Genomic DNA, 27,910 nt, shown 5'->3' on the forward strand with positions numbered 1-27,910 from the left:
TTTGGGTTTGACCATAATGACCTTTATTGGAGACAGGTGGGGTCATTTATTATACAGAAGTAACATCACGCCATTCTCTTCCCATTTAATTCCTTTTAGTCTCCTTATAAATCTGTAGCAAAAGTGCACTTTTAACAGGTTTTAATCTATAGCATATATCTTTCAATATTATCTCTCAGTCAGGTATTTTATTTGTAAAAAGGTATCACCAGATATACAAAATACATGTCTAGTGTACTACATTACTTTCTGCATTTACTGTTTAGATTCTTTTTAACTCAGTGCTCTCTCATTTTTTTTTTTTTCTTCATTTTTTTGCAAGACTCAGTGATAATCTTCTGGTGCCATCACCAGGAGAGGACTCACAGCTTGTGTGTGGAGAAGGGGAGAAGACTCTTAGCCAGGAACAATTGTCACACAACAGGAACAAGATGACAAGAACATTTGCTGCTGTTGAATGTGTCTCTCAAAATGACAGAACTCTGTATAATAAAAAAAAATTTAAAAAACCCAACGTCCATATTTTACGTGCCAGGAGAATGGAAGCTGCACCCAGCTGGAATACGATGGCAATGGTTCATTTGCATTTTGAAGGCAGGAGTTAATTGCTAAACATCACGTTTGTGGTCATGAGAGGAAGGAACAGACACAGGCAGCACGAGGAACTGTGGAACGCTGCTTTCCTGAGGACAGTGTTTTGGTAAAATATTGAATATCCTGCACAAGCCACAGAATTGCATAAGTTAAAGATCCTCAAGAACAACGAGCACTGGGGACAGATGAGGGGCTGTGCTGGAACAGCCACACTGAGGACACACAGCTCAGGGACCCAGCAGGTGAGGACAGCAAAACCCATTCCCACTGGGAGGCTGGAGCCAGCTGTGACAAGCTCCAAAAGAAACTTGCACAAGATTTGCTGAGATTTCTCACAAACTTCCTTAGTCTTTTCTTCCTAGTTATCCTTGAGATTATAATATATACACAGTAACGGATAAGAATTGCTTCATTTCAGTCTTCAAAAGACCAACAATTTCCCCTGGGAAGCAAGGCCTAGAGAGGTAAATCAATCAGAAGCGTTTTAGGGGGTGTTAGGTTCCCAGATGGAGACAAACATCACCACCAGTGACTGGAACACTGACCAGGTAATGGCTGGTGGGTTGGTTGGTTGGTTTTCCTTCTCACCTGTTCATTACCTTGAAGACTCAGAACTCCTGGATTAGTTCCCCAAACACCCCTTCCCTTGGTTAACCCTTCCCCATTAGTGCTGTTTCTGTGGATTAGCATAGATTCAAAATGCAACTTGGCATCAGTTTCCTGGGAATTGAGTGAAATGTGGAACAGATCCTGCTTCAGAATGAGGGCACTTTTGGTTTATGCAACAGCTCCAAGAAAGGCTGGAACTCCCAACTTTTCTACGGCAGAGATGGTCTTTGACAGGTAAGGGCTGCTCTGCTCCCCTGGAACCTGCAGCAACGGGGCCTGGAGGCAAAACTGCTGCTTCCAAAGGGAAATGCACAGCAGGAGAGGCTGGATATGGAGACAGTTCTCTGCCTTCTGCAGGAGAAACAAACAGCACAAATCAGAGCAGTACAAAAAGAAGCAGTGCTGTTGGTGTTCTCTAAAGCCAAGAGAATGCAGGATGGGGAGGTTTACAATGCTGCAGAGAGAGGGGTTTGTCTGCTTTTTCTTTATAAAAATTACAGACTTGACATTTCCAATATGTCTTAGCTTTGTACTGCTTCTCAAGTCTGAGTCACCAAAAATATCCAGCAACCAGCTGCTGCTCATATCCTAAAATATGCCTTCAGCTGACACTGAATATTGAAATCGTTCTGCTAAAATACAGAAAAACGATGGCAGAAACCAAGGTATAGCCTCAGGCCAACTTTAAATGGTAAAAATCCTACAATGCTACTTTGAAATCTCTTCTTGAGTTCATGAACAAATAAGCAGCCGGGTTTCAAGTAGAGGTAACACAGATTTTGGAAGATAGCACGTAAAAAAAAAAGCCCAGAAAGAAAACTGGAACAAAAGCTCTTCTTGTTACGGCAGTTCAGCACTAATCCTCCAAAAAGGGCAGGGAGGGAGCTCTCTCCTCCCCCCTGGGTCTGTCCTGGTCCTACAGCAACACCGAGGAGCTGCTTCTGCTGGCACAAATCCGTTCCACTCGGACATAGCTTGATCCCTTTTTCCTTGTGTCCATCTTGTGTCTCTTGTCTCAGTCCCTGGACTGGTAGAAGAGGATGTATCCAGATTCGGAGTTTTTGGAAATGTCTGATGTTAAACCATAGAATTCTTCAATGGCCTGGGCGTCAATTTTCTGAAAATTAATGGAAGTTTTAATTAGCTTCAATCACAACACCACCCTAAAAGCCTTTTCTCAGATAAACCATTATTCCCAGTTCTCAGAGGAGATCTGGAAAGCCATGCAGTGTTGACACAGTGACATTTCAACACCATTCAATCCAACAAAACATTTTTTCCCACTTAATAACTTATTGACTGTTGAAAAAACCAGGAAATCAGGACGAAATAGAAACTTCTCAGAAGGGATGCACTCTTAAGCCAGACTACAAAACAAGTGATCCATGAAAATGTATCCTTAAAAGAACACATGACATTTTTATATTTGCTTTTCTGACTGGTGGTACCTTGCCTGAGTATTTTATAATTGAATTATTTTATAATTAAAAAAAGCAGTCACTAATCAGGCAAGAAGGTTTTTGCACAGCTGCAAGTACATGTAGTGTAGATTGAAAATTCAGCTACAATAACTCCCAGATTTCAAAGTTATTGTGAGCCTTTTAGGGAGAGAAGTCCTGCAAGTGCTACCTGAGTTCTGTGAATCTCATCTAATTATGATCTTTGGCCATAAGAGACTTTTCCTACCTGGCACAGCCTTCTGGAATATTATCACAAGTTTGTGTTGCAAGAAAAATGATGATTTGCTGGACTAATAGAATTAAAATCTGCTTATATTTCAATCTGTGACCTATGTGCAGAAAAGCTGTTTTGTTCTCATACTCCCACCAGCAACTGGAGGGCATTTTAAAGGGGTTTTAAAGATGTAGGTTCTCCATGCCTTGATCCTGCTCCTGAGCACAACTGGCTTCCCATCAGTGAATGGGATCCTGCAGTCCAGAGACTGGAATAAAACATTCCCAGGCACCTGTGCTGCTCAGCACTCCACTGGGATGGAGTTTTTTAATACCTTTAGGACTCTGGATCCACAAAAATGAGAGGTCTGAATTTGTTGAGGAGATGAGCCTCAAGTTCCCTGTTATTCCCAAGGCATTAAGTTGAGGAAATAAAGAAATGTTCCGAACACAAGAAGCTCTGGGTTGAACACCTGCCCTGCTCAGGACGAGCAGAGACCAACCTGTGATTACATCTTAGAAGAAAGGGACCCTGCTGTGCCTCCAGCAGGAGCCTCCTCAGCTGCAGAACCCATTTGGAGAATGTGAAATCACTGCTCATTGACCAGATTTTGGCATCACCACGAGCTGAGCAGCACTGCCTTCTCCACGTGGCACTGCTGAGCTGGGACCAGCCTTTCCCAGCTTTTTCCCAGCACAAGAAAAACCAGACATGAGTTTTCAGAAGATGCACCAACTGCAGAAATTCTCTCTTGAAGAGTTTTGTTAAACACCTAAGAGGGGAGAAAAAAACCCCCAAAGAGATGTTTTGTCTTTTCTCCATCCAAGGAGTGAGGGGAAGCTGAAACCCCCTCCTGAGGCCGCTGCATTTTCACACCATTTATTAACATTACTACAGACTGGGAGAGCCACATTTGAACAGGAATACAGTGAAAGAACACGCCTCAGCTCCTGCAGTATATTTAGCAGACAAGTCAAACACGTTTTATTTTAAGTGCCAACTCACTTGCCATGCAATCAAGCCTATTTCCACTACTCATTCTGAATGCAACTCAAACATTTGATCCACATTAATTCATGCCACAGATATCTTTAGTTTCAGCGCAGCAAAACTGACTTCCTTCTTTAATTTCACTATCCCAGAAAACAGAGTGGAACTGAAAGGGGATTATACAGATTCTATTCTTCCCATTCTTACTTGACCAGATATGGTTTTCCCCAGTTGTAGATTCAGGGGAATGGTTGTCACTCTAAAGCTACAACTTTCAGGATGCTGCAGCCTCACTTGGCATTAAAAATGATGTTTCTTATTAACTGAGATTAAACATCCTTTGCTCATTTCCAGACACCCATTCTGGTTCTCCAAACCAAATCCAATTCTGGAATCCCATTCCCAGCATTCAAATCTCAGAGTTATCTTTTAAGCAAAGCCATGAAGCCATTCTCTGCCTCCCCTCAGTGTGGAGAGCTCCATGGATGGATGTTTCCAGGTAAACACTGGCACTGGGATGCATCCCCTGGCTGCTCTGGTGACAAAATGTCAAATTCAAATTAGCCAGAGCTCATTGACTCAGGTTTCTCAATTCATTTTGCTTGGCTCAGGATGCCCCTTGGACTGATTTGCCCCCTGGATTTGCTGCTTTCCCACATATGCTGCAGGAATGTTTGGTGATCATCAATCTCCAATTTAATTGAGAGTTGGCCCTCTAATGAAATCCTAACAGGCAAATAAATCTGCCTTCCCCACTGCTGACATTTAGTGGGTAATGAGGACAAACTCCTTCCTCTTTTCAGTTTGGAGCTGTTCATTCACATCACTTGCCAAAAAATGCAATAAAGCTTTTTGTATTTCGGGTGGAAAGGCCTTTTCCTGGGCTTTCAGCTGCAGTATCTGGAACAAGAGCTTTGCACTCACCTCCTCAGGTCTGCTTTGTGAGGTAGCCAGGCCTAGAATGTTAACCCTCCAAAGAGCTTGATTTTTATAGCATTTTAAAGAAATTCTAAGAAAGAAGATGAACTTGAAAAAAACAGCAAGTCATGATTAAAGACAGAAAAGCAACATAAAGGAAAAAAAGTGGGTTTTTTTCCAGGACAGCTCCTTGGATTTACTGCCCAATAACAGACAGCACTTATTTCAAAGCCATTTTTGGCACATCTATGAAAGTGCCAACAGTGTTTGCAGATAAACAGAAATTTGGTTTTGCCCTAGAAGTGAAGATGCAACATAGAAGTGGCTGCTAGGAAACAAATACAGAATGAGAGGATGGTTGTGTTACATCTTTTAAAATGTAAAGTTCATCTCCTGGATGGAAAAGACAGAGAATACTTGCATTTTAAAATATTGAGGTGAACACTATTTCCAGAATTAGGTGACACAATTCTGTGCTTGGCCCATGACAGAAACAGAGGAAAGTGACCCCAAAAATATAAAAATGGGAGAAAGGGGACTGTTGACATCACACACACACTGGGAAGCCACCCCTAATGCTCAAAACTACGCAAAGATTGTAAAAAACTAAAAATGAGGAATGTCCCACATTTTTATTGCAACACAAGCATGGCTTTTGATATTTAGACACTTAATCAGGCCTTGACCATGGGATCTCCGAGACAAACAAAGCTCTTCATCTTCACAAAAAGCAGCTCTGCTGTGGCATTTGTTCTACTGTTTGATATTTGCTTAATAATTATGTGAAATACATGGATGTATAAATATTGTGGATGTTAGCCTTTACAGATATGTTGGCAGGAAAGGAAAAATTTGCTTGAGCTGTTTCAACATCATCACTAAAAATAATTTTGTTCTACAATTCGTTGGTGAAAACTGACCCAAAAAAAGTGAGAAGCAATGAAACACAAGTTAGCAATGGAAAGGAGCCTAAAAATGGGCTGAAAGCAGAGTTTTTTAAAAGAGTTTTGTTGTTCCTTACCCACCTCTACAATGTCATCATCAAACAGCAACCAGAAGCCGTGGCTCTTCACGATGGTGATGTAATGCCCACGGTTTGGGCCACTGCAGGGAAAAGGGATTGAGAATTCATTATCCAGGAGCCACTTCCCTCCCCAGCATCCACCTCTGGCTGTCCCAGCTCCACTTCCCAGCTCTTCCCATAATGCTGCTTATCAGATTTCAGATTTTTTAGGTTAGGTTTTTAGATTTTTGCCAAATTGCTTCAATTAAAATGTCGCTCTTGGCTACTTGAAAATACAAAACATTCAAAACACATACATAAAATAAATATTCCATGTTTTTATTCCATAAATATTTCATCTCACCATTCATAGATTTTAAAAAACAAAATTAAAAATATTTCAATCTCTGTTTTGTTGCATTCACCACTGCTGACTATTTTGACTACTGTTAATTAAGTTTTGAATTTAATCAGGTCTGAAATATTTCACAGCAGGAATTCCTTTCATTCTCAGTGTGGTTTAACCTGTGCCTGACCACAGCCAGACCTTCTGTGAGTGCTCTTCCCACTTTTCTCATGGAAGTTTCCAGTCCAATCCCACTGCCCACATCCCAAAGATTTACCTGGAAGGGAAGGGCCAATAAAATGACCTAATTCCAAGAGTAAAGGCAGGCAGGCTGCCCTGGGAAGGGACTGGTTTGAGATAATGAACCACATGGATGGAAAATTACAATTTACTGACCTCAAATCCTGAGAAAACAGCCCAGGGATACAGTGGGAAAAAATACTCCCTCTTCCCAGCTTTATTCTTTCCTTAGGATCAACATAAGGTTTTAAAAACCCCAGTATTTGTAGCAGTTTTAGGCAAAAGAAAGTCTCCAGTCCTTCCAGAATTATTGATAAACACAATATACAACATTATTCCAAGAATGAAATTCCTTCTTTTAGGGCAACTAAATAAAAATATAAAAGTCTAAGCTCAAAATATTTCAAACAAGTTCTGAGAACTCAAAATATTTAGAAAATCTCATTTATCTCAAGCCTTTGCTAAGTTCCCAGTAAGAATTGAGAGCAGGTGAGTTACAGGAGTCCTAAAAGCCCCACACAGGATAAAAGGTTTGAGAAGAAAAAGCAAAAGCATTTCAGAATGTGAATTATTAATCACCATTATCCAAACATGTAAGTGTAGGCACAGGTATGGCAAATTAAAAACTACCCAAGAAAACACATTGGATGAGATCCTAAAATGAAAAAAATTAAATAATCACTACAACTGCACCACAACAAGAATCTTCTAGAATTATATGAAGTTTATTTATACTAAATCTATGCATTCTTAGCATTTTGCTCCTCACAAAGATGTTTCAAAACATTTACGTGCTGTAAAACTGATCACTTTAAAACTCACACTTCCTGAAGGCAGTCAGAAATAATTTTTCCCCTTCTATAATTTTTCCCCTTCTATGAGGGCTTTTTTCCCTAAAATGCTTAAAAACTTTTCCTCTTGGCTTTTAAAACCAGAACTGAAGCTGCTAAAACTGAAATTTAATGAAGAAAATAAGGATATTTAAAAATTCAGCAGTGCACGGTTTATTCCACATGATGGCACCAGCTTCTAAAGAAACTTCAAGGGTTTAGGCAGCAGCAACATGAAAAACATAATCTATTTCTATTTTAGTAGGTGTTTTTCCAAGATTTCTTTTTATTCCATGTAGATTTCCTGGAAAGCAAGGTTAGGGGTGGGGTTTTTTTGTTATTTTGAGGTTTTTTAATGATTGCTCTTTGCTACAGCTCAAAGAAAGAACTTGTCTGATGGGCCGCTGTGCTGCTAAAATGACAAATCTTAGCCTGTAAAGTAAAACTGAAAAGAGTAAAACTTCGAAGTAAAATTTAAAACAGTAAAAAAGGTAGTAAAAAAGACAGACATTAAAAAAAAATAAAAAGAATACTTCCAGCCAACCAGCTCTAAACGCTCCGGCACTGCCAAGCAGTGCGATGGAACAGCTCAGGGATGAGAGATTCCTTCAGAATTCCAAAGAAAGGCAAGGAATGTGCAGAAGTACCTGCCACAGTGGACCACCACGGCCACCAGGTCGTACATCCTGTCGGGGTTGGTGGCATCCCCCGAGGTGTTGAAGAGCCGCAGCTCCAGGGGAAACACCACCCTGTAGGAGAGTTTGGTGTAGCGGTGCAGCTGGTCCATGTATTTGAACCTCTTCAAGTGCAGAGCCAGGATCATGGGCAGCTTTTTCACCCTCATTCTGCAGCACAAAAATAGAATGGGACAAAGAGAAGGATTAGTGTATCACCCCAAATAAAGCTTTGCTCAAGAACGGCTTCGTTATGGGGAAGTGTCGTAAAAGGCATCCAAAATGTTGGTAAAATGTTTAAAATGCTGGGTTTTCTCACTTAGGGAGAACAGGCAATATTTATTCCAAATTATTAACAGCACAACTGACATCTGAATGCAGGACAACATCAGCTTTTCACCAATCAATGGGAAGAAAAAGCTGGAAAAAATCTGTGTTGCTGCTCTGGCTGTGACCAAGTCTGAGGGGAAAAAGAAGATTTTTCTGTATCCAGTGCTCACAGACAAAGCAGATGGGATGTTTTCCAGTGGCTTTAAGCTGATTAATGCTAACTGGGGAAAATGTGGATGTGTGGAAGCACCAGACAGAAACTCTTCTGGGAGAAACACAGGATCTATCTCCTCATGATGAGGCTGCCATGAAGTTACTTGGTCTCTCCACTTCTCCTTCACCAAATACAGACCCAGACAATCTTACCTCTTCTTTTTCCTGAATTCACCAGGTGTATTCGCCCAGAAATTTTAAGACAACATCTCCCTCAGCCTGAATATTTGGCCCTTACCTCTTCTGTGCCTCCTGTTTGCTGCGGCACTGCTCACAATAGTATTTGTATTCACTGCATAGAGTCTCAGTGTTACTAAATCCCCTGTGGAAATCAGAGAGTGGCATAAGCAGGGACATTCCAGAGCATCCAGGTAAAAGCTATTGCTGATAAAGCTGAAAAAAAGCCCCAAACAACACACAGAGGATGAAGCTCCTTTCACTCAGAGCCATTTGAGGTGTACTTGCCTCGCTCCTGGGATGCAGCAACTATGTTCAGCTGGAAAAATCTGGAATTTACACCCTCAAGTATTAACTGCCTATTTTTTGGCTAGGAAAGGTAATAAACAGCAATAAGGTGACTGAGTTTTGTTTCCATCAGTAGCCATTCCATGTTTTCTTTAGTGGCAGAAATTAAATGTTCACATCTACAGCCATTAAGTAGCAAAGTCTGGATTATCCTTCAGCTCCCAGCAATTACAGATCCATTATCAGCTATTAAATAGCCAGATGCTGTATGCAAATTAAGTATCCAAGCAGCTGATAAGCCTTGGAGCTAGCAGACAAACACATGGAGCAAAAGTCTATCAGGAAAAACAAAACTGACCCTAAACATCAGGGCCAGGAGACTAAAATTCAGTAAGAATATTAAAATAATCAAGAATTTATTGTGAAACCAAACACAGCATGTTTATTTTTGATAAAGCCTGACTGGGTGATGTAACAAATTCAAATCCCCATAAAAGAAAGTGAAAATCAATCTTAGCCACCACTAGTGCTCATTAACTACTAAAACCCACTAAGAAACCTTCCAAAACTCCCAACATTTTACCACATCTCAAAGCCTACAACTGCTGCATGAGAGAACAACTAATCCAGGCTCTTTCCTTCTGACCAGGACAGGTATTTTTTCAATTCCCAAAGAATTCTGTTTACCTTAGACAATGTGTAATTGATGTATTTTGTTCCACATCAACCGAGAGGTCCAGAAAGTCCTCATCTTTGCTACTAACCTTGAAAAAAAAATAATAAGAAGAGATATTTGGTAACAATTTAGAGCTGGCAGATTTCTTTTCACCATTTCTGGCATGGTGCAACGTGATTAAAAAGAAATGTACACACACACACAGAGGCCTTTTCTTGGGGTAAACTAAAACTGATTAAATAACCTGACGTGGTGTTAAAATCCGAAGAGGAGCATTAAAAAAAAATAAGAAAAAAAAAAAAAGGCAACAATAACAAAACCAAACCAAAAACCCATGGAAAAAAAAGCACAAAACCCCAAACCCTTTCTCATGAAACATCTCTCCCCCTCGAGACTTCAAGCCACATCTGATTATTTCACTGGCAAACCCCAGTTTTAACCACTCAGAGCTCTCACTGGAGAAGCTTTAACCACATTCCATTTTCTCTGCAGCCTGATCCAGCTTTCTGCTGCATTTCAGGGTCTAACAGTCAATACTCAGAGGCAAGGCAGAAACAGGCAGATGGCTCTTCAATTAAATGGGCTAGCAGGGAGGAAAACCATCTTTCCATTTGTGGAACAGTCACATTTCACTGCAAAATTCTTGAGACAGAATCCTATTAATGTCATTTTTAAAGCTTCTCCTCACCACATAGCCATAACTTTAGATTTTAAATGCCAAGAACAGTTTTTTCTGTTGCAATCACTTCTTGGTTCTTTTATTTCTCTCCCCATCTGGGTTTTCATTTTTTTTTTAGCACCATTAAATCAGAGCATATGACTTAACTACAAATCCCTGGTCTGAAGGTGGTGTGGCTCTAATTCTAGATTTCATGGCACTTTTTTTTGCTCTCAAATAGAGTGGCCAAAGACTAGCACCAAGCACAGAATTCCAGTTCAAGCAACTCAGTTCATCCCAGAGTTCAATTAAAGAGCAACTCTCATGTAGAAACACAACATAAACTCTCAATCACTGACACAGGGAATAACATGGAGACAAAAAGGCAGCTTGGATCAGCCAGGTGCAGCTGCCTCGATGGAAACAGGGAGGAGGAACAGGGAAAACACTGGGCTTTTTCTGGGCAACATACCTTAATGAGCATTGCTTTGAACATAGAGCTGATACAGTCCTAAAATAGGCTATGCTCCATATTTTAATAGAGACAGTGCAATTTCATCTACCCTAATAAATGAAAAAGGGTGCTCAGTGTTAGGGAAAACAATCCAGAAGCTGGGAGAAAGCTAAGAGGTGTGGTTTGCTTGTGCACGTACAGCCTCACAGTTAAGACATCTGGTTTCATTGGTTAGTGTTCCTTGGAAGATTTCATGGACCCACGTCAGATCAGGCTTGTCTCCTTCTTCACTCTCAATGCTGCCATTCTGGAGCTTCCCATTCTGCTTCTCCTGCTTTTTCTCCTCTTGGAGTAAGTCAGCAATAGTGTTCAGTAGGTAGTTTAGGAATTCGTGTGCATCCTGCTGCATGTAATTATCAAACAGTTCTGGAAAGGAAGAGAGGGAGGAGAATGAGCAACTACAGACTATTCCTGATGCCAGGTCACTTCTGTTTTCCCTTCCCTCCTGTCCCCTGTCATACAGCTCTGGTGACACTGGTGAGTTTGGGAAGAATTACACTTTGTTGTTCTCTCAATGATTATCCTCAGGTTGCAACAAACAGACAGCTGAAAAACACCATAAAGGAAACTTAGCTTGGGCATTTCTCAGAACTGAAGAAAACCATGATTGGTTTGGGGTTTTTTGTAGTTTATTTTCTTCTTTTCTTTGGAAAGGGAGGGAAATAAAGAAATTCAGACATGTTCCTTGGGCCACTAGCTCATTAAGTCCAGCATCAAGGGGCAAAAATCCCCTACTGGAAGTTTGTTATCTTTTCAAGTTCAAGTAGAGAGGATAAATCAACAGCCAGAACTTTTCCTCACCAAACAGCCCTGGGAAATAACCACTGGTTCTGATCCTAAGGAATTTATCCTACCACAAATGCAAAGAACAGGCTGTGAGTGGCTGGGTCTCCTCTAAGAGTTCGTGACAGCCTGGAGCAATGACCTGGAGCGTGCTGACTTGCTCCTCTAGGGAACACGACGCCAGTGTGGAATATCTGGACGTGTGCAAGTCCAGAAACAAAGATACTGAGATAAGGACAAACTCACAGGACAAGCACAGAGGTGGCAAACTTCACACCACAAAAATCTTCAAGAAACCTGCCAAAACTTCACAATTTGGGCTCCAAAAGAAACCTGAGTTTAACATTTGACACGCTTAAAAATGCACTAAAAAAAACCCTCATTTATTCATTTACCATTTTCTTTCCTCAATCGGGAAATAAATTTCTTGGGTGGGATGACTCCCACCTTCTTCTTTTGCGTGGCAATACTGTTGAAGAGATCAGAGAGGCAGGTCAGGAGGCTTTCCTTCTTTCGAGGCTGCACTTTGTATGCCAAAACTTTTTCCCGAAATGGCCGACAAAAATAAAGTGCCTGTAAGACCGAGTTGCAGTAGCAGGTATTGCCGAACTGGTCAAAAAACAGAACAGAAGGAAAACAAAGGGGCTTGGATTAGGGCTGGCAAAAAGAAACGACAGCAAGAGGTTGTTCATTAAGAATGTCACACAGTGAAACTGGAGAAGTCACCTGGCAGAGCTCATTTACTGGGGAATACTGGTTGGAATGGGGGGCATGGCTGAGCCTTGTGTCAGTGAGGGAAGGGAGAGGAGGCAACAGCCACAGGATACTGGGAATACACAGACAAAGTAATTAAGGGCTCATGAGAGAATCAAAATCTCTGGACACAGCCCTACTCATCCTGAGAGAGGAGAGCCTGCTGGGGAGAGGAAAGCCCAAAATAAATAAATAACAAATTTCACAGAATATTCTGAGCTGAAAGGGACCCCCAAGGATCACTGAGTCCAACTCTTATGTGAACAGCCCATACAGGGATCAAACCCACAGCCTCGGCATTATCAGCACTGCTCTGACCAACGGAGCCAAACCCAGTGGCAAAACATATTATAAATTAGTAATAAAATCAGTATTTCCTGCTCATAATGGAATGTTTTGAGCAGCATATGATGCAGGGCAATGCACAGAGCAGCTGGTTTGCATCTGGCCTGTCTGAAGGCAGTGCCAGGGCAGAGATAAGGCCTTGCAGAAGCAGCTCCCCATGGCTGAGCAGGGAGGCACACCACGATATCAGCTTATCACCCCCAACACCACACCACAGCTTCAGAGCTGCTGCTCTGCAATTTATTGTGCTGCTGCTTCAAAAAAGGGAAACAAATTCTGGGTTTGCCAGTCCCCAGCTATGCTGGTAACGAGGTTCTGCATCCCAAGAGCAACGTATTTTAAATAAACCAAAAAAGCATAAAAATCTGCCTACAGAACAGAGTCGTGCTCGGAGACACGGCCACTGTTCAGCCACATTTGGTGTGATTACTGCAGCAGAACGGCTTCAAGCTAATAACCACTTTGACTGAAACAGCAAATGAACAGCTTAATTCATACAGCTCAAAAGGTCCCAGATTAGAGCTACAGTAACACTGATTGATACCTTATGCAAACAACAGGGAACAACAGTTAAAACTTATTGACACGAGGAAAATAAATATGGAACTAAACAAACACATGAATTAGGAGAGAGAATCACTCAGATGCTTGTTAGTAACCCAGAAAAACAAAGAAGCATCACGCTAAATAAATTTGCACACAACACAAAATAGGCAGCCTAAGTTTGAAGGCTTATTTGAAGATAGGAGCTTCTTAAAATGAAGACTGAGATGAAATTCTGGAACGACACTGTTGTTCCATCCCTCTTGTGCTATAGTGCATATAGACTATTTTAACAGGCTGTTCCCTTCTCCCACATATTCTGCAGTGGCTTTAGACACAGTTTAACAGAGCCAGGTTGGTTTAGCTCACTGATCCAAAAATTAAATAACTATTCAACCCTCAAGTTTGGGCCTCCATTGCCCACAAGTTCAACGCCTGTGTGCACATAACCACACATTTAACAGCACTGATGCTGAAGCCATGAAATTGCCCTCTTTAAAATGCTCCAATTAATTCCAAATCGTGAAAGAACCAGAAATAACTTCGGAAAAAGCTCAGCAGAACAACGGCGTGAGAACAAGCACCCTGAAAAAACCAGTTGCAAGAAATGAAGCACAACAGCATTAGTCATATTTTACCCTTCAAAACAGAGAATGGATGTGGTTCTAACAATTCTGGTTATTTTTAGGATGCTGTTTTTCCTCTTCACACCATTCAGTGCTCTGCTATTTCTGTTACAATTGGAGATGCCTTCCATTTTTGCCATTACGGTGCAAACCTCAGCAGCTTGGGAATGGCCATCAACACCCTACTTAAGGAACAGAATTCTGTGTGTTTGGATAGCTGGGTGTCTGAAATATAAACTGCTAGAAACACACACAAAGTCTATTAACTGGGTCTCTAATGAGCTCAATAAATACCACTTAGTTGGCCTTACTTGGAGTGTGAAGAGATGGAGCATCTCCCAGCTTTCAACACAACCTTGATGACCAGCACACAGAAATGTAATTCTGTTCCCAGTGAGTTATGCCAAAATTGCATTTTCCCATCATAAATAAGATGCCACAGAACCACTGCTGCTCTGAACTAACTCAGGAGCAACATCCTCTCTGCACAGTTGCTGCCCCACAGCTCCAGCCCAGAGCCACGCAAACTGACAGATGCAAAAATGCAGCTTTTTGGAGGGTTCATGGCTACACCAGGCTGCCAAAAATCCAAAAGGAGTATTACTACACGAAGGAATTATCCACCCAGTCTATGTCATTCATCTCTTGCATAAAAACTGCCACTTCTCCCACGAGAAGGGTGTTTTTAGAAAAGCAACACATTTTTATTTTAAAACCTCCCCTGCACTGCAGCATCAGTGTAAAATCTTCTCTGGAACAGCATATGAACAATGGACACACTTTATCAGCTCCCACTTTCCAGCTAAACATTAGAATCTTAGAATTAGAAATGTACCAGAGTAGGAAGGGTTCTCCCACAGACTTTACAAGAAATACACTTATTTTTCTGTGTTTCAGATGAAATGATAGCTTGGTTAATAACCACGCTGCAGGATGTGGTGTCTATGCTCAGTCCCACTCTAAGTGAGAAGTGCTCATCAATTGAGTTCTCAGAGAATCCTGTTAAGCTCCAAATTAGGATATGAATTAAAAACCAACATTTCAAACACCGAAAATTCACTTACATTGACCAAGCCAAAATAATGCTCATTCACAGGGAACTGCTCAGGACCAATCTCTTTCTCCAAAGCAGAGGCATTGGCGCCCTACAAAAAAAAACAATGTTTATGTTAGAGAAAATACAAATTTCCTGAAAATCCCCAAAGATTAAGAAAGAATTTACTTCCATTGAAAATCAGCACCTTGCGTTCGCTGAGTTTTTCAGAATTAAATGAATATGATGCTTTATTATCAAAAATGTACCAAGGTTTCATTTCAAATCTCAACTCCATCAGCCGGAATTACCTGATCTAACAGAAGGGTTTTCTGCATTTCAGTTTATTTGAAAATTAACACAATCAACTGTTCTCACTTCAAACATCAGGTTAGCCACAGTGACCTAGAAACAGCAACTTAATTTAGTCAAGAATACGCTGTAAAAATAAATTTATCCTGTAATTTTCTACCTTTCTTTTGCAAAATACTATGGACAAGCGAAGTGGGATTACAAACCCCTAAAAGAATGGAGATAAAGATTTATCACGGTCTCAGATCACCTGAAAGTGCTTTGGCTTTGCTACCTTTATTTCAGGGTGATGTATTAAGCTCACAGTGCATTTTGACATGCCCTTGAGTTTCCAGCAGTACAATGAGGATGGAATTTGCTGGTTTAGATACAACTGGAAAACACCACATAAAGCAACAGCTAAGGCATTCCAATGTTTTATTTTGGATTTTAACTTGGTCCACTCTATATTCAAAGTGCATTTATATTTATGCATCTCTTTCTGTTTCCAAACCACCAACACCTTATGGATGGGAACATCTTGGGATTTGGTGCCTTCCCTCATTCCTCTCCATCCTGTTCTTTAATGTTTCTTGCAGATGCTCCAACAATCCTGAGCTCATCTGATGTAGAATCCAAACAGTTTGGATTCCTAATTCTGTTTTAAGTATCTAAGTCACTCTAACCTTGTCCAAGCAGAAATCCTTCTGCACAGGTGAGCCACCTTCAGACACCTCAGAAAAGCATTAAACCAAAAATTACAGTCCAGCATAACTCAATTCATTTATTCCCCTGAAGCTACCAATGCTTTTTTCATCTCTGAGCAAACATTTTAATCATCTCCCTATTAATAGAAACCACAAGTAGAGACTGTAAGGACAGTTCCATCCAGATTGTCTTTAACAGAGAAATAACTAAAAATTTTCTTAAAAACCAGGAGAGAAACCAAGAAATAACCTGCTTTAAGAGTTGTAGTTGGATGCTCCCCCATCAGATTTACAGTGAGTTACATTTCTCAAAGCAGATAAAATGAGGCAGGCTCAGAACTGGGTACTACAAACCCCACAAAACATTCCCAAGGTGCTGACAGATTTACAAGCAGAGCTCTGCTCAAGCAGCAATCACACACAACATTTTTGAGGACTCAGTGCCAGTTCAGGCAGCTTCTTTCATTTGTTTCCCTGCAGCCATTCCCTGCTCCCAAGGAGCTCTTTTTCCCTCCACTATCCCCCCCCCCAAAAAACCCAAATCAAACCTAAATAAAAGGAGAACCATCAGCAAGGAGGATCTGCTGACAGGGGTATCTCCAAGGGCTACCTCAGCTCTTCACTCGCACTGCTCTCATCTGACTTAGGAGATGATCATCCAAATTCCATGGAAATGCACAAAAGGTGAAAATTCCAGAATTTTCAGCCTGGAAATCAGCACTGGCTCCTCTTGAGGTTGTTTTGCTCTTACATGCTGCATGTTTGGTGATTAGGAAAGAAGGATTTGTAAATCCTCCAAGCTCGTCAAGTTCAGTTTCAATTTCTCTGGAGTTTCCTCGCCCCCTCCATGATCTCCAATATTATTTAGGGAAACACTGGAGAAAAGCCCATTAAAGGAGGGCCCAAACCTCACAGAACCAGGGAAACCTGACAGCCCAAATGCTCCTGTTGGAAAGCAACACATGGAATAAATTCCTGAACAAAGAAATAAAACCATAAGAATTGTAATTTTTGATAAAACTATGCTATAAAGAATTTAATAACCCACCATAAACCAGGGTTGTCAACCAATCCACCAACTTGTATCCCATTTGTACCTCTCCATTTAACCTGACAGGTTACAGGTGAGTTTTTTCCAAGTGTTTCCTTGTATCTGCTGCCCAAACTTTATAAATTTGGGTAAATTAAGTGCAGAGGCAATTCAAAAATTAAGGTTTCCTTAATAAATCAAATCATATTTCATGTATTATTTACAACTGAAGTCATAGATGCCTCATCTCTGGAAGTGTTCAAGGCAAGGTAGGACCAACCTGGGACAGTGGAAGGTGTCGCTGCCCATGGAATGGGATGAGCTTTAGGGTCCCTTCCAACCCAAACCATTCTGGGATTGTGTGAGGATTCTGAATTTTCTTGCCAGAGAACATTTTAAATCCATAAAATCATAAAAAGCCCAGAACAGGACTCAAAGCAATTATGGGAAGAATCCAAAAAAATCACAGATTAATCATAAATAGTTCTAAAGATGCAAACTTGCAAATTAAACACTGAAAAAGCTCCAGGAAATGCAATGCCCAGCATTCCATGGAAAAATAATTCCCTGGCAGAAGCACAGCTGATTCACCATGGAGTCAACGTCCAGGAGAACTGCACTAACCAAGGCAACAAGGATACAGCAGGGGGAAAAATCCACTTTATGGTGAGGGCACCACTTGGTCATGTTTTGGGGTCAACTCCAGAACTGCAGCCAAAGTTCAGCTCCTCCCAATCAGGGATCTCTGCAACTCAATTAGCAGTTAGCCAATTAACCCAGGGCAGATGAACTCTGGTCCAGCCTGAGCCATGTCCTGCTGCAATGGAGCCTAAGAAGAGGTTTATGGTCACACTGAAAGGTGTTCCACACCTTTTCCCACCCCAGCTAAAAGGTTTTTCCATCTGCCACAGCTCACAAGAATATTCGCTCACGAGAAACAAACCACACTTCATCATTTTGCAAACACAAAAGTCACATCTTAGCTAGAACTAAAAATCTAACCCAAGTGGCAAGTGTCCATAGTATGGAAATTTATGTTATTATTTGGGGAATTAAGAAATGCATCTCCTTTGTGGTGCCACAGCCAAAGTTTTCTGCATCTTGTGGTACTTTGAACATCTAAAACTGTAAGAAAATCAATATGGTTTTGCTAAACTATGTCACATATTGTGGCAGTACCAAGAAATGCCATGAAAAAAATCCCTCATCCATAGCAATTGAGTTTGCTTGGCACAGAACAGCTAAGCAAACCCTAAAAACTAAAATACAGCTGAATAGAAAGATGAATGCAGGAGATTAGAACTGACTTCTCACTGCTGGTGCAAGGCAAATAAATACAACATTTGAACAACCCCAGAAGTACATCCTTGACTTCTATGAGGTCCACGGAAATGCTCTCAAGGAACTGTTCTGCTGCTCTGCTTCAGGACCATCAAACCCAGCTCTGTGAGCAGGAATAAACCCAGATTTATACAACACACAATTACCCAAGGACGGAAACTTCCTCCTCATTTAACTACGTGGTAATAGTGATTTACTCACATAATGAGATGTGAATTTAGCACTTTCCTATTGGTGGGGGAGGTGACAATGGAAGTTTCAGCACTTGCAAGCAGCATTTTCAATTTTCTGGGAGTTCCTGGGGCTTCAAATGTTGTCTCAGAGCTGCCCTTTTCTGCTCAAACCCTCACTCACAGAACTGGCTGTGCCTCCTCAGTTCTGGAATTATCAGTCAAACAGGAAAACAAAAAACTGCCTGGCCCATCTCAACTCTTGCCACCTTAGCAGGAACACACACAGCTAAAAATGGCCAAGAAAATCCCCAAAAAACAACAATAAAACATTTCCTGTCAGAGGTGCAGTCATTTTACTTTATGCATATCAGGTAATTAAAAGACCAAGAAGGTTTGTGCTCATTGAAGAGACAAAGAACACCCTTAAAAAATCTAATATACCAAATTTTAAAGTATCAAACAACAGCACAGGGAATTGTTAATATTCAAGTTTTCCTCACTTTTTCATACCAACACAGTGAGGGACATCACACCAACACCTTGATGTAAAAATTTAAGGAAAGACTGGATGTGGCACTCAATGTTCTGGGCTGGTGACAAGGTGGGGGTTGTCAGGTTGGACTCCATCATCCTGGAGGTCTTTTCCAACCTAAATGATTCTGGGATTCTATTCCATGCTCAGATCTGGATGAGATACAGAGAAAACAGGATTGGGCTAAACTAGTAACAGCCAAGGCAAGTTTTGTTGGATTTTTTAAAGCAAAAAGGGATTTGAAAAGAGCAGTTTCAAACCCCCTTACCTGAGAGAACTGTCTAACCAAGCTGTACTGAGGCAGCGATCCCACAGCATTCCTGAAATTTTAACTGAATAACCCACCAAAACCAAAAGAGAGATCTTGTAAGCTCTGAGTGATTTTTGCTCAGTAGCGAAGTCTGAAAGATTTATTTCCAGTTCAATGCACCATGCAAGTGGAATAAATAGTAGTAGACTTCTGTTTTTTAGCCAGTGGTAACTCACTGCAGCACCAAAAGGAGATGACAGAGAAGGATAATTAGGCACCATTGGCTCTTTTTAGCAAAAAGAAAATCCTATTCCTGCAAAGAAAATGAGTATTTTGCATAGCCTAGATGTAACTGATTTCAGAAACTGCAAATGTATCAAGTTTCCAGGGGCTTCAATACTTGGTAACCTTAAACTGACTGGATTTGTAATTATTCTTACAGACAAAAGGCTCATAGGCTGCATTCACTTATCTGACAGGAATCAGAGAGGAGGAAGAAGAGTGCTCCGTTTTCTCTACATTCTAGTTAATGAATTTTATGGTAGAAATTAGAATAAGCCTCAGAGTTGAAGAGTTTTTGTGAAGCTGCGGATGAACAAAAGCTGGGAGTGATTAATAACAACCACACAGCTCAGAACGGGAGCTGCTGTCAGCTGAGAATTCCACATTTCCAGCATCCTCGTGGTTCCTGCTTCGAGTTACAACCTTTTCCCTTTTCAGCAATAGGAGTTTTACTAAGTTCCAGTGAAATCCTGATCCACCACAAACCCTGGCTGAGATTTAGTGGACTGGTACTACGGACTACCCCATTTTTTACCCTGAACTAACGCTTTGCCACGTGGACGGAATTCACATTTCCATTCCCAAATATCTGCCTTCTGCTGCTCTGGAGGTAACTCTGCACATGTGGGGGAGAGAAAGAAGGGAGTGAGGAGACCTTCTGAGCATGGAGCAGCTGCTGTTGCAGCTCCAGGGAAAAAAAGGACCAAACTTTGCACAGCCCTGGGTCAGGATCCTCACTGTTATTCTGAGCTCTTGTCAAAATAATCAGGTCAATGCTGTGCTGCTGCTCAGCAAACAGTGAGCACAGGGGCACTGGAGCTGGAAAATGAGGGAAAAACCCACAAAGCAGGGAAAGAGTCACGAGTGGGGAGATTCCATTGCCCTGAGAGTTCACGGCATTTACCTCTGACAAGCTCTGAGGGGCTCTAATTACACAGGTTTGAACTGCCAATGGGTTTAGAACCATTCCATAATCATCAGTAGCTCAATATAATGACAAAAAATACTGAAGATTTCTTTGGGGTTATTGGCAGACACAGAAATTTAGAAACACTTGTCAGACAAACACTTCATGAGGTTTTAATTTATTTTTTTTAACAGGGATGAAGCAGTTGCTTAAAGTACAAGGGAAATAACTAAAATGGTAAAGACCTTCTCATCTTTTCAAAAATACAACTACAAACTTACAGTTTGGTCTTTTTTCAATCCTGATCCTGCCAAAATCTACAAGAAGTCAATTTTTTTTTTTTTTTTACGTTTGCTGTGCTTGTTTTGGGGCACTCCATCACTTTAGATGGATACAGATTATATACACCCCCAGAGATGCTCCACTTGCAGTTCATTTGTGGACAGTGGCAGATTGTCAGAAGAGAACTCTTAACATCTGGATGTGTCTCCCAAAATTTCAGAAAAATTTCTATCTGTTCATAGTATCCTGTTGGAACTAGTTCCCTATGCTTGTCTACAGCCTTCAGCTGCTTTAAGTCCCGTCTAAAACACACCCAGGACTAATTAATTCCATTAGCTCACTTTTAACAATCAGTTAATTTAAAGCCCTCTCCACACAGCCCATGAAATTTGGAAGATTCAGCCTTTCTTTAAGGATAATTACTATTTTTTTAGCTCAGTACAAAATATTAATTTCCACATTACCCGATTTTTATGCATTCCTCTCTTTGCAATTAATCTAACTCAGTTCAAGTGAAGGAATTAAAGCCTTGCAACTCAGGGTACCTCTAACCTTTCACTGCAGCTGGATGCACACCCAGAAGCTGTGCAGCATCACTGGAGTAACAGCCTGATGGACTAAAACCCCTAAGGATATTCTGGCTTGGACTCCACACCATCCTAACTCCTGGACTGGAACCAGCTGCTTCCCACTGAGCACCTGCCTGCAAAAGACATTTCCCTTTAGAGAAAGGCAAAAAAAAAAAAGGGAAAAATACATCAAGGATTTCAGTGTCCAGAACATGCCTGCTGCACAAGTCTTGCTCTCTAATACCTCATCTGACTGTTTCCTTTTAACAAGTGAGAGTAGGAGAAGATTCACCATTTAAAAAAAGCTGGGAAGCAGCTTTCAGGTTGTGCAGAAAAGGCTCCAAGGGACACCATCGTGCAGCACTCCAGATTAGAGGAGCTGCTTAAACCCACTGCTGAGGAGTTGTTTTAAGAGTGAATACACAAATCAAAACAAAAAGGGGGGAAAAAAAAAAATAACAAGTAGGCCAAGCCCGAGCTACTTAAAACCTTTCAGGAAAGAAATCTGCATGAGCTGATGCAGAAGTCTGCCTGCACTTGCTGTATTTGCTGAGATAATAGTTCCAGCTTCAGGACTATTAAAATCACCCTGGGGGGGAGTGGAAATGGAGCAGATTGGGGTTGTATTGCTGCAAGTTCACAGAACACACCGTCATGGTTTTCTAAACACTGATTAGATGTTGCTTTCCCCATCCTTTAAAACTCCTTGGCTGTGGAGCACTGAAGTCAGATAAAAAGAGTTGTCAGCTCGGGGTTTGAAAGGCTCCCTTTTCATGTATCCAGGAAGGCTGTCGTTCCAGGCATAACAAATTACTGTAAATTGAGCCTTGGATTGCAGCACTTTGCCTGCATAAGCACTCCAAACAAACCGATAATCTTGAAAGGAGCAGGTAGAGCAGTGTCACAGACTTTCCAAGGCTTCACGCTTCCAAATGCTACGGAATCTTCCTCCTGGAAAGGCTGTGCCCATTTCCAGGCAGGAGGAAAGCTCACAGAGCACCCTGACTGCTGCCATGTCACCCAGAGAAACTTGAAAGTTCTGTATTTCAAAAGAAATTTACTCCTATGAAGCCATAATTGGAGTGGTTTTAAATAAATGAATGCAGGGTGCTGTGTAAACTCTTCCAAGCACATGTTTATTCCACGAGGAGCTGGTCCTGCAAGGTCCACAGGATCCACACCTCCCAAAGGCAAAGCAGGGCACACACACCTGTGAAACCCTCTCATTTCACGCTCTTAAATTAGATAGCAAAGCTGGGCTCCAGTGAAAAGAACATGTGGAAAGGATGCAGGAGAAAGGGTAGGAAAAACAGAACCACTGCTTAGTGCTGCCCTTTGTCAGCAGCTCCTTCCCCTCCTCAGCCACTGCCTCCCACATCACCAGTTCCCAGTTCACCCCAGTTCATCCAAGCCTCCTCAGCCACTGCCTCCCACATCACCAGTTCCCAGTTCACCCCAGTTCATCCAAGCCTCCTCAGCCACTGCCTCCCACATCACCAGTTCCCAGTTCACCCCAGTTCATCCAAGCCTCCTCAGCCACTGCCTCCCACATCACCACTGTTCCCAGCTCATCCACTTGATTTCTCCACCCACAAGATCTCTCCTGACCTTGGGCTTCTCCTAATGACCCAGTAACACACATAAGAGTGGGTGCTTTGCCAGCACAGCTCTCAGAGATTCTGCAGCTCTCTGGGCCTCTAAAAGAACAATCACAAACAGATCCCAGCTGTGCAAGGCCCAGTGTTTACCAGCATTGTTCTTCTGTGAGCTGGCAGCAAGATTTTATCAGGAGCCTCACACATCAAACAGTGCAGGGACAATGCTGTGAAAAGTGAGGAAGTGGATGCTGAGGGAAGGTGAAGCCAAACACCACGGATTTATAAATAGGTTTATATTTCATTTATAAATAGGTTGTAACTTCAGACATTACACAGACACAGAACAGTAAAATTCAGCTGTGGGGCCAATCAATGGGTCTGAATGGGGAAATATATTCACAACTCAGTGCAGGACAGGTTAAGTGGATAAATCATGGAATAGTTTGGGTTGGAAGGGACCTTAGAGCCCATCCAGCACCATCCCTGCCATGGGTAGGGACACTTTCCCCCATCCCAGGTTGCTCCAAGCCACATCCCACGTGCCTTGGACACCTGCAGGTATCCAGGGGCAGCCACAGCTTCTCTGGGCAACCTGTGTGAGTGCTTTACCAACCTTAATGGAAAAAATTCCTTCCTTTCTAGTCTAAATCAACCCACTTGTAGTTTAAAACCATTCCCTCTTGTCCTTTCATAACAAAGTTTATCCCCATCTGTTTTACAAGCCCACTTTAAGTATCCACTATAAAAGGAGCTGAAAATATAAAATACAGTACAGAAACAAACCATAATGATCTACAGTGCTGCCCTTTATTTTGGCAGCGAGTGTAGGAATCCCCCAAACTGACATCTGCTGGAGCAAGAACTGAAAGCCATTTCTTTTTTAACAGCAACAAGACAGTGAGTGATGTGCATGTAAACACGGATGAATCCAAGGCAATAAAAGCATTTGCTCTAAATCCTTATTAAAGAACCAAACAAGAGAGATTTGGTAATATAGAGCACCTCTTGAACAAGCTACACTGTTATTTTAACATCTTTCCCCAGGTATTCACACTTCATTTTTAAATTGTAGCAGCTCTGAAGTCCTCTAATATATGATCAGCGTCTGCTTTGAACAAATGAACCACGTAGTGCCCAGTTTCCTTGGCACAACACAGTTGGGATCTCTCATGAGCTCTCATTTTCCTGAGGACAATTAAAGCATGAAATTTTGAAAGTTTATAGACAATCAAAGCAGACACCAGAACAGCAGGAAAGCTCAGGTATGTGTTCAGGACTCCTGTAAAATCCTAAAGCTCGTCCCAAGAGAACCTGTGTGGTCCAGCTGAACTGCAGCCTGGCTTTGCTTCCAGCCCCAAACTGTCAGAAGCCCCAAATCTGGAGAATGCAGCAATAAACACCCATCACACACAACATTAAACCAGAGTACAAACAACACGTGGGAAAACCTTCAAGTGACCTCCTCCCTGTTTTCCAAAGGGTTATGTATTTCTTTCTCCCCCTAAAACAATTATTCTCAGTTATTCTCAGGCTGGGTTTTAAGTGCAAAGACAAATATTTTGCCTCTTTCAGCTTAACAAGTCAGTCAAGAAGCAGAGCGCTGCTGGAGACAGAAATCTGCTTGGCCAGCTCTACTTCTACCCTCCCTTCTTTCAGTGATAAATGTTATAAATGTTAATTCTCTGATAAAGCTAAACCAAAGTCCTACAGCTACGGGTGACAGCAGTGAGGTGACATTACACACCAGGGACACCACACCCCTGCTGGAGCTGCCCGGTGTAAATTATTCAGGAGGGAAATGGAAATGTGGGACCTACAAAAGCTGCAGCCACCTCCCCTCCAGCAACGAAGTCAATAATTATGCCCTGGTTCAGAGCATATAAGGCTACCCCCAATTTGTATCCTGGATTGGAGTTCTTCAGGCGTGTCTGACTGGTTTAACAAACAATTAGACATTAACCTAGAGGAAGTGACCCTAATTGCCTACAAGAAACAACATTCTGCTCACAAGCTGCCAGAGAGGAAAATCCCAGCTCTGTGCTTTGCACCTGCATTCTCAAGTTCTGGTCTCCTTCTCCAAAGTTCTGTCAATTCAACAAAACCCCCAAGTTCTGTCTCAAAACCTCAGTTCCACAACTGTCTCAGAGCACGGAAAACACACCCTGGGTCGGAGGATGCAGTGAGACCCATGGAATTCAGCCCTCCTCACTCTCTCCTCAGCCAAGAGAGGATTCCCACCTGCCCGTGACCACGTGTTCACCCCGGAACCACAGATCCCCCTTTAAACACTGCTGAAACAGCAACTGTGGATTTTTTTATGCAAAATGCCTCAGCAGTGCTCTCTGTTTCCATTTCCCTTAATTCTGCAGCTGCTTGCAAACAGGGCTAGGACACAAAACTGGTGGCAGAGAAGCAGAGCTCGGGTCAGTGGCTCCTGGCCATGGATGTGTTTTCCAGCAGCCTCCCCAAGCAATGAGTCACATCCAAATGAACCCCTGCGCCCGTCCCAGCTCCCAATCCCTGCCAGGCTGGAGCTGCCACACGCGCGTTGTGAAATCCCGGAAAAAGGCCGGTGCTCACACCAAGGAAATGACACCAGCCTGAGGCACAGCAGAGCTGATCCACCCTGAAACACGGGGAAGTTCTTTTAGGGAGGGGGAGATGATTCAGGTTAAACCTCATTACCAGCTGCTAATGAGTTCAGGCTCTGGATTTTATTTTTACAGAGATACTGGAGAGGAATGGAGTGTCTGAGGAGCAAAGTCAGAACAGCAGTCCCTGCGATGCTGAGGGGTCTGACAATGTCACAAACCTGGGTTTCACTTTTTCAGTCTGGAGCACAGATGATGACTGGAAATGCTGGTAAAAATTGCATATTTTACTAAGAAAAATATGTCAAGTCCTGTACAATCACTACAGATTAGCATAATCCTGAAGAAAGCAGTTCCCAAAGGGACTTTGTTCATGTATTTCAAGGTTTTTGTAAAGGAGGCTCAGGTTTTTCTTATTCCTTTATGACAAAGCAAATAGAATTTTTACTTGCTGGACATGCAAATAAACTGATCCAGTTTTAAAAACAGCACCCAAACCTTAATTTGCTGGGCTGGTTGAAGGAACAAATGTTAATATTGACAGTAAGTTCAGCCAAGCTACACATGCACCGAAAACACTGATGCTGACAGATTCCACAGCATTTGATTAAATGACTAATTAAGGAATTTGGAAGCCAATTTCATTCAATTATTTAGTGCTACCAGCACTGCTCTACAATTTCTGCACAGAACTGAAACAGCAAATTCTCCACTTGAAGCACAATGAGGAGAACCTGCTTCCCCAAAGATAAAACATGGACAAGTTGCTCGGAAAAGAACACCCACAGTACTTCAGGAAGGAAGGGGGAGGCAACAAGCACCTGCCCAGCTTCCATCACCATCCCAACCACAATCCAGGCAAGCACAGGAACAAAACTGAATCCAAGGCTGGGGAGGTTTAGCCAGAGTCTCTGAAAACAAATCCCACTGGAATGTGCTCAGGTTTGGCTGCACAGTCCCAGGGAAATGCACTGCCTTCCATCTGCCCTCTCAGTCAGCTGATCTCAGGAATGCATCCAAAATGTTCCCCGGATTGAGTCAATCACTTGCCTCTGGGGTGCAGAACTCCACAGCAAAGTCATGACTCACCTCTCCCAGCCTTAATCTCACCTGCGTCTGTGATGGGCAATTAAAAAACACAAATTATGTTGAAAAAAAACCCCATTTAGTGAGATTAGGGAAGGATAAAGTCCTGGGAAATCGTCCCCCAAAGACTTTCAGTGAGGTTTCCATGGCCAGGGATTTGAAAAGATGAATGTCTCATGCTAGGGGTGTTACTGTGAAACTGCAAGCACCCAGTTTGTACTGGGTTCAGTCCAGCTGGGCCTGGAGTTAAACTGGGAGTCAGCACCTGCATGGAGAACAAATAGGAAAATCCTGCTCCTTTTACACACAGGTGAAAACGAACCCAGTAAATTGATGTGCAACAGTCCCTGCTACGATTGCAGGAAGGAGATGGAGAACTGCCCTTGGAGCAATGAACACGGGGGACTGGGAAAACCCAGCTGCTCAGAGAGGGCACCCCCGGGCTGATCCTCTGCTGGAATTGAAGAATTCGAGCCCCTGCCAGAGCTCAGACCGAGGGAATCCTCACGGAAGGTTCTCTGTGCGCTCTTTTTGGTGTTTCACTGACAGGCTGCGATATTTTCCTGTGAGTCAGCTGTGCTCCAGCGCCAGCCCAAGCACTTGCTGGGCTCTATTTACACAGCAGCATAACTTCATTAAAAATTCTGCATAATCATGCAATTACCAGCCTGCCTCTTTCCCTGGCAGCAGGGACGATCGCTGTTACATGCATCCACGTGGAACGATTGCAGAGCTTTGATAAACGAGTAGAACAACCTTTAGAACGAACTTAGTTATCACAACAACCGAATACGACCTGAGCACAAGGACAATTAGCGCTCGCTAATTCCTTTTCTCTCCGAAAGGCAGCACCCACCTGCCCGAAAAACATTTCGGGGCACAGGCGGCAGCAGACACACCCACCGGGAGCGCCGAGTTCGCATTTCTGCGGAGCCTCCCCACACTTTTCCCACCGGGATTTGAGCCCGATTATCCAAATCCCCTGCGAGCCCCGGCCAGGCTGGCACCCCGCGCTCAGCCCCGGCCGCGGCTCCCGCGCTCCCCCTCGCCCTTCCCCCGGCACAGCCGCTCCGCCCGACCCCTCAGACACCGGTGCCGGCGCGGGCGGCGGGGCCTCCCGCAGCGATGGGTTTGAACCACTTGGCTGCTGCTCGCACGGGCCGGGGAGCGGCGGGCGAGCCCCCCCGCCGCTCAGGCGCGGGGCACAAACGCCGGGGGCCCTTCAGGAAGCGGCTGTGCGACGGGCCGGGCGGCCGCGAGGGCTCTCACCATGGTACAGACGGCGGCGAGTCTCCGCACCGTCACCAGCGCCTCCATCCGCCCCCGGCCGCCGCCATCCTTGGGCCGCGACTGACAGCGCCAGCTGCGCACCCGCAAACCGGCCCCGGCCCGTGCGCCGCCGAAACGGCGCCGCCCGCGCCGCGCAACGACCGTTCCCACGCGTTCTTGGTCCG

General features: G+C 42.9%; 1 protein-coding gene across 3 annotated transcripts; it reads right to left on the reverse strand.

Moving 5' to 3' along the window:
* On the reverse strand, nucleotides 1-27,832 carry LOC104691610 (ubiquitin carboxyl-terminal hydrolase 12-like). Of its 3 annotated transcripts, XM_039572136.1 has the most exons (9): nucleotides 27,726-27,832; nucleotides 14,849-14,929; nucleotides 11,913-12,126; nucleotides 10,874-11,100; nucleotides 9,574-9,650; nucleotides 8,660-8,743; nucleotides 7,852-8,049; nucleotides 5,811-5,889; nucleotides 1-2,320 (listed from the first exon to the last, which is right to left on the reverse strand). In XM_039572136.1, the coding sequence occupies exons 1-9, from the start codon at nucleotides 27,771-27,773 to the stop codon at nucleotides 2,219-2,221; spliced, it is 1,110 nt and encodes a 369-aa protein (XP_039428070.1). In that variant the 5' UTR covers nucleotides 27,774-27,832; the 3' UTR covers nucleotides 1-2,218. The 3 variants fall into 3 exon arrangements, with proteins under 3 accessions (XP_039428070.1, XP_039428071.1, XP_039428069.1); XM_039572135.1 differs by lacking the exon at nucleotides 1-2,320 and having other exon boundaries at nucleotides 2,337-5,889; XM_039572137.1 differs by lacking the exons at nucleotides 11,913-12,126; nucleotides 27,726-27,832 and having other exon boundaries at nucleotides 14,849-14,923.
* Nucleotides 27,833-27,910: the final 78 nt, after the last annotated feature.

This window comes from Corvus cornix, chromosome 4A (genome assembly GCF_000738735.6).
Source record: "Corvus cornix cornix isolate S_Up_H32 chromosome 4A, ASM73873v5, whole genome shotgun sequence".
Classification (NCBI taxonomy): domain Eukaryota; kingdom Metazoa; phylum Chordata; class Aves; order Passeriformes; family Corvidae; genus Corvus; species Corvus cornix.

Bases quoted from the DNA above. Each gene is read 5' to 3' on its own strand.
- LOC104691610 (XM_039572135.1), bottom strand. From the start codon at position 27,773: ATGGAGGCGCTGGTGACGGTGCGGAGACTCGCCGCCGTCTGTACCATG. The intron at 12,127-14,848 runs GTAAGTGAATTT...TTTTTTGACCAG, and splicing joins ATTATTTTGGCTTGGTCAAT to TTCGGCAATACCTGCTACTG. The intron at 9,651-10,873 runs GTACGTGCACAA...TTTTTTTTCAAG, and splicing joins GATGTCTTAACTGTGAGGCT to GTTAGTAGCAAAGATGAGGA.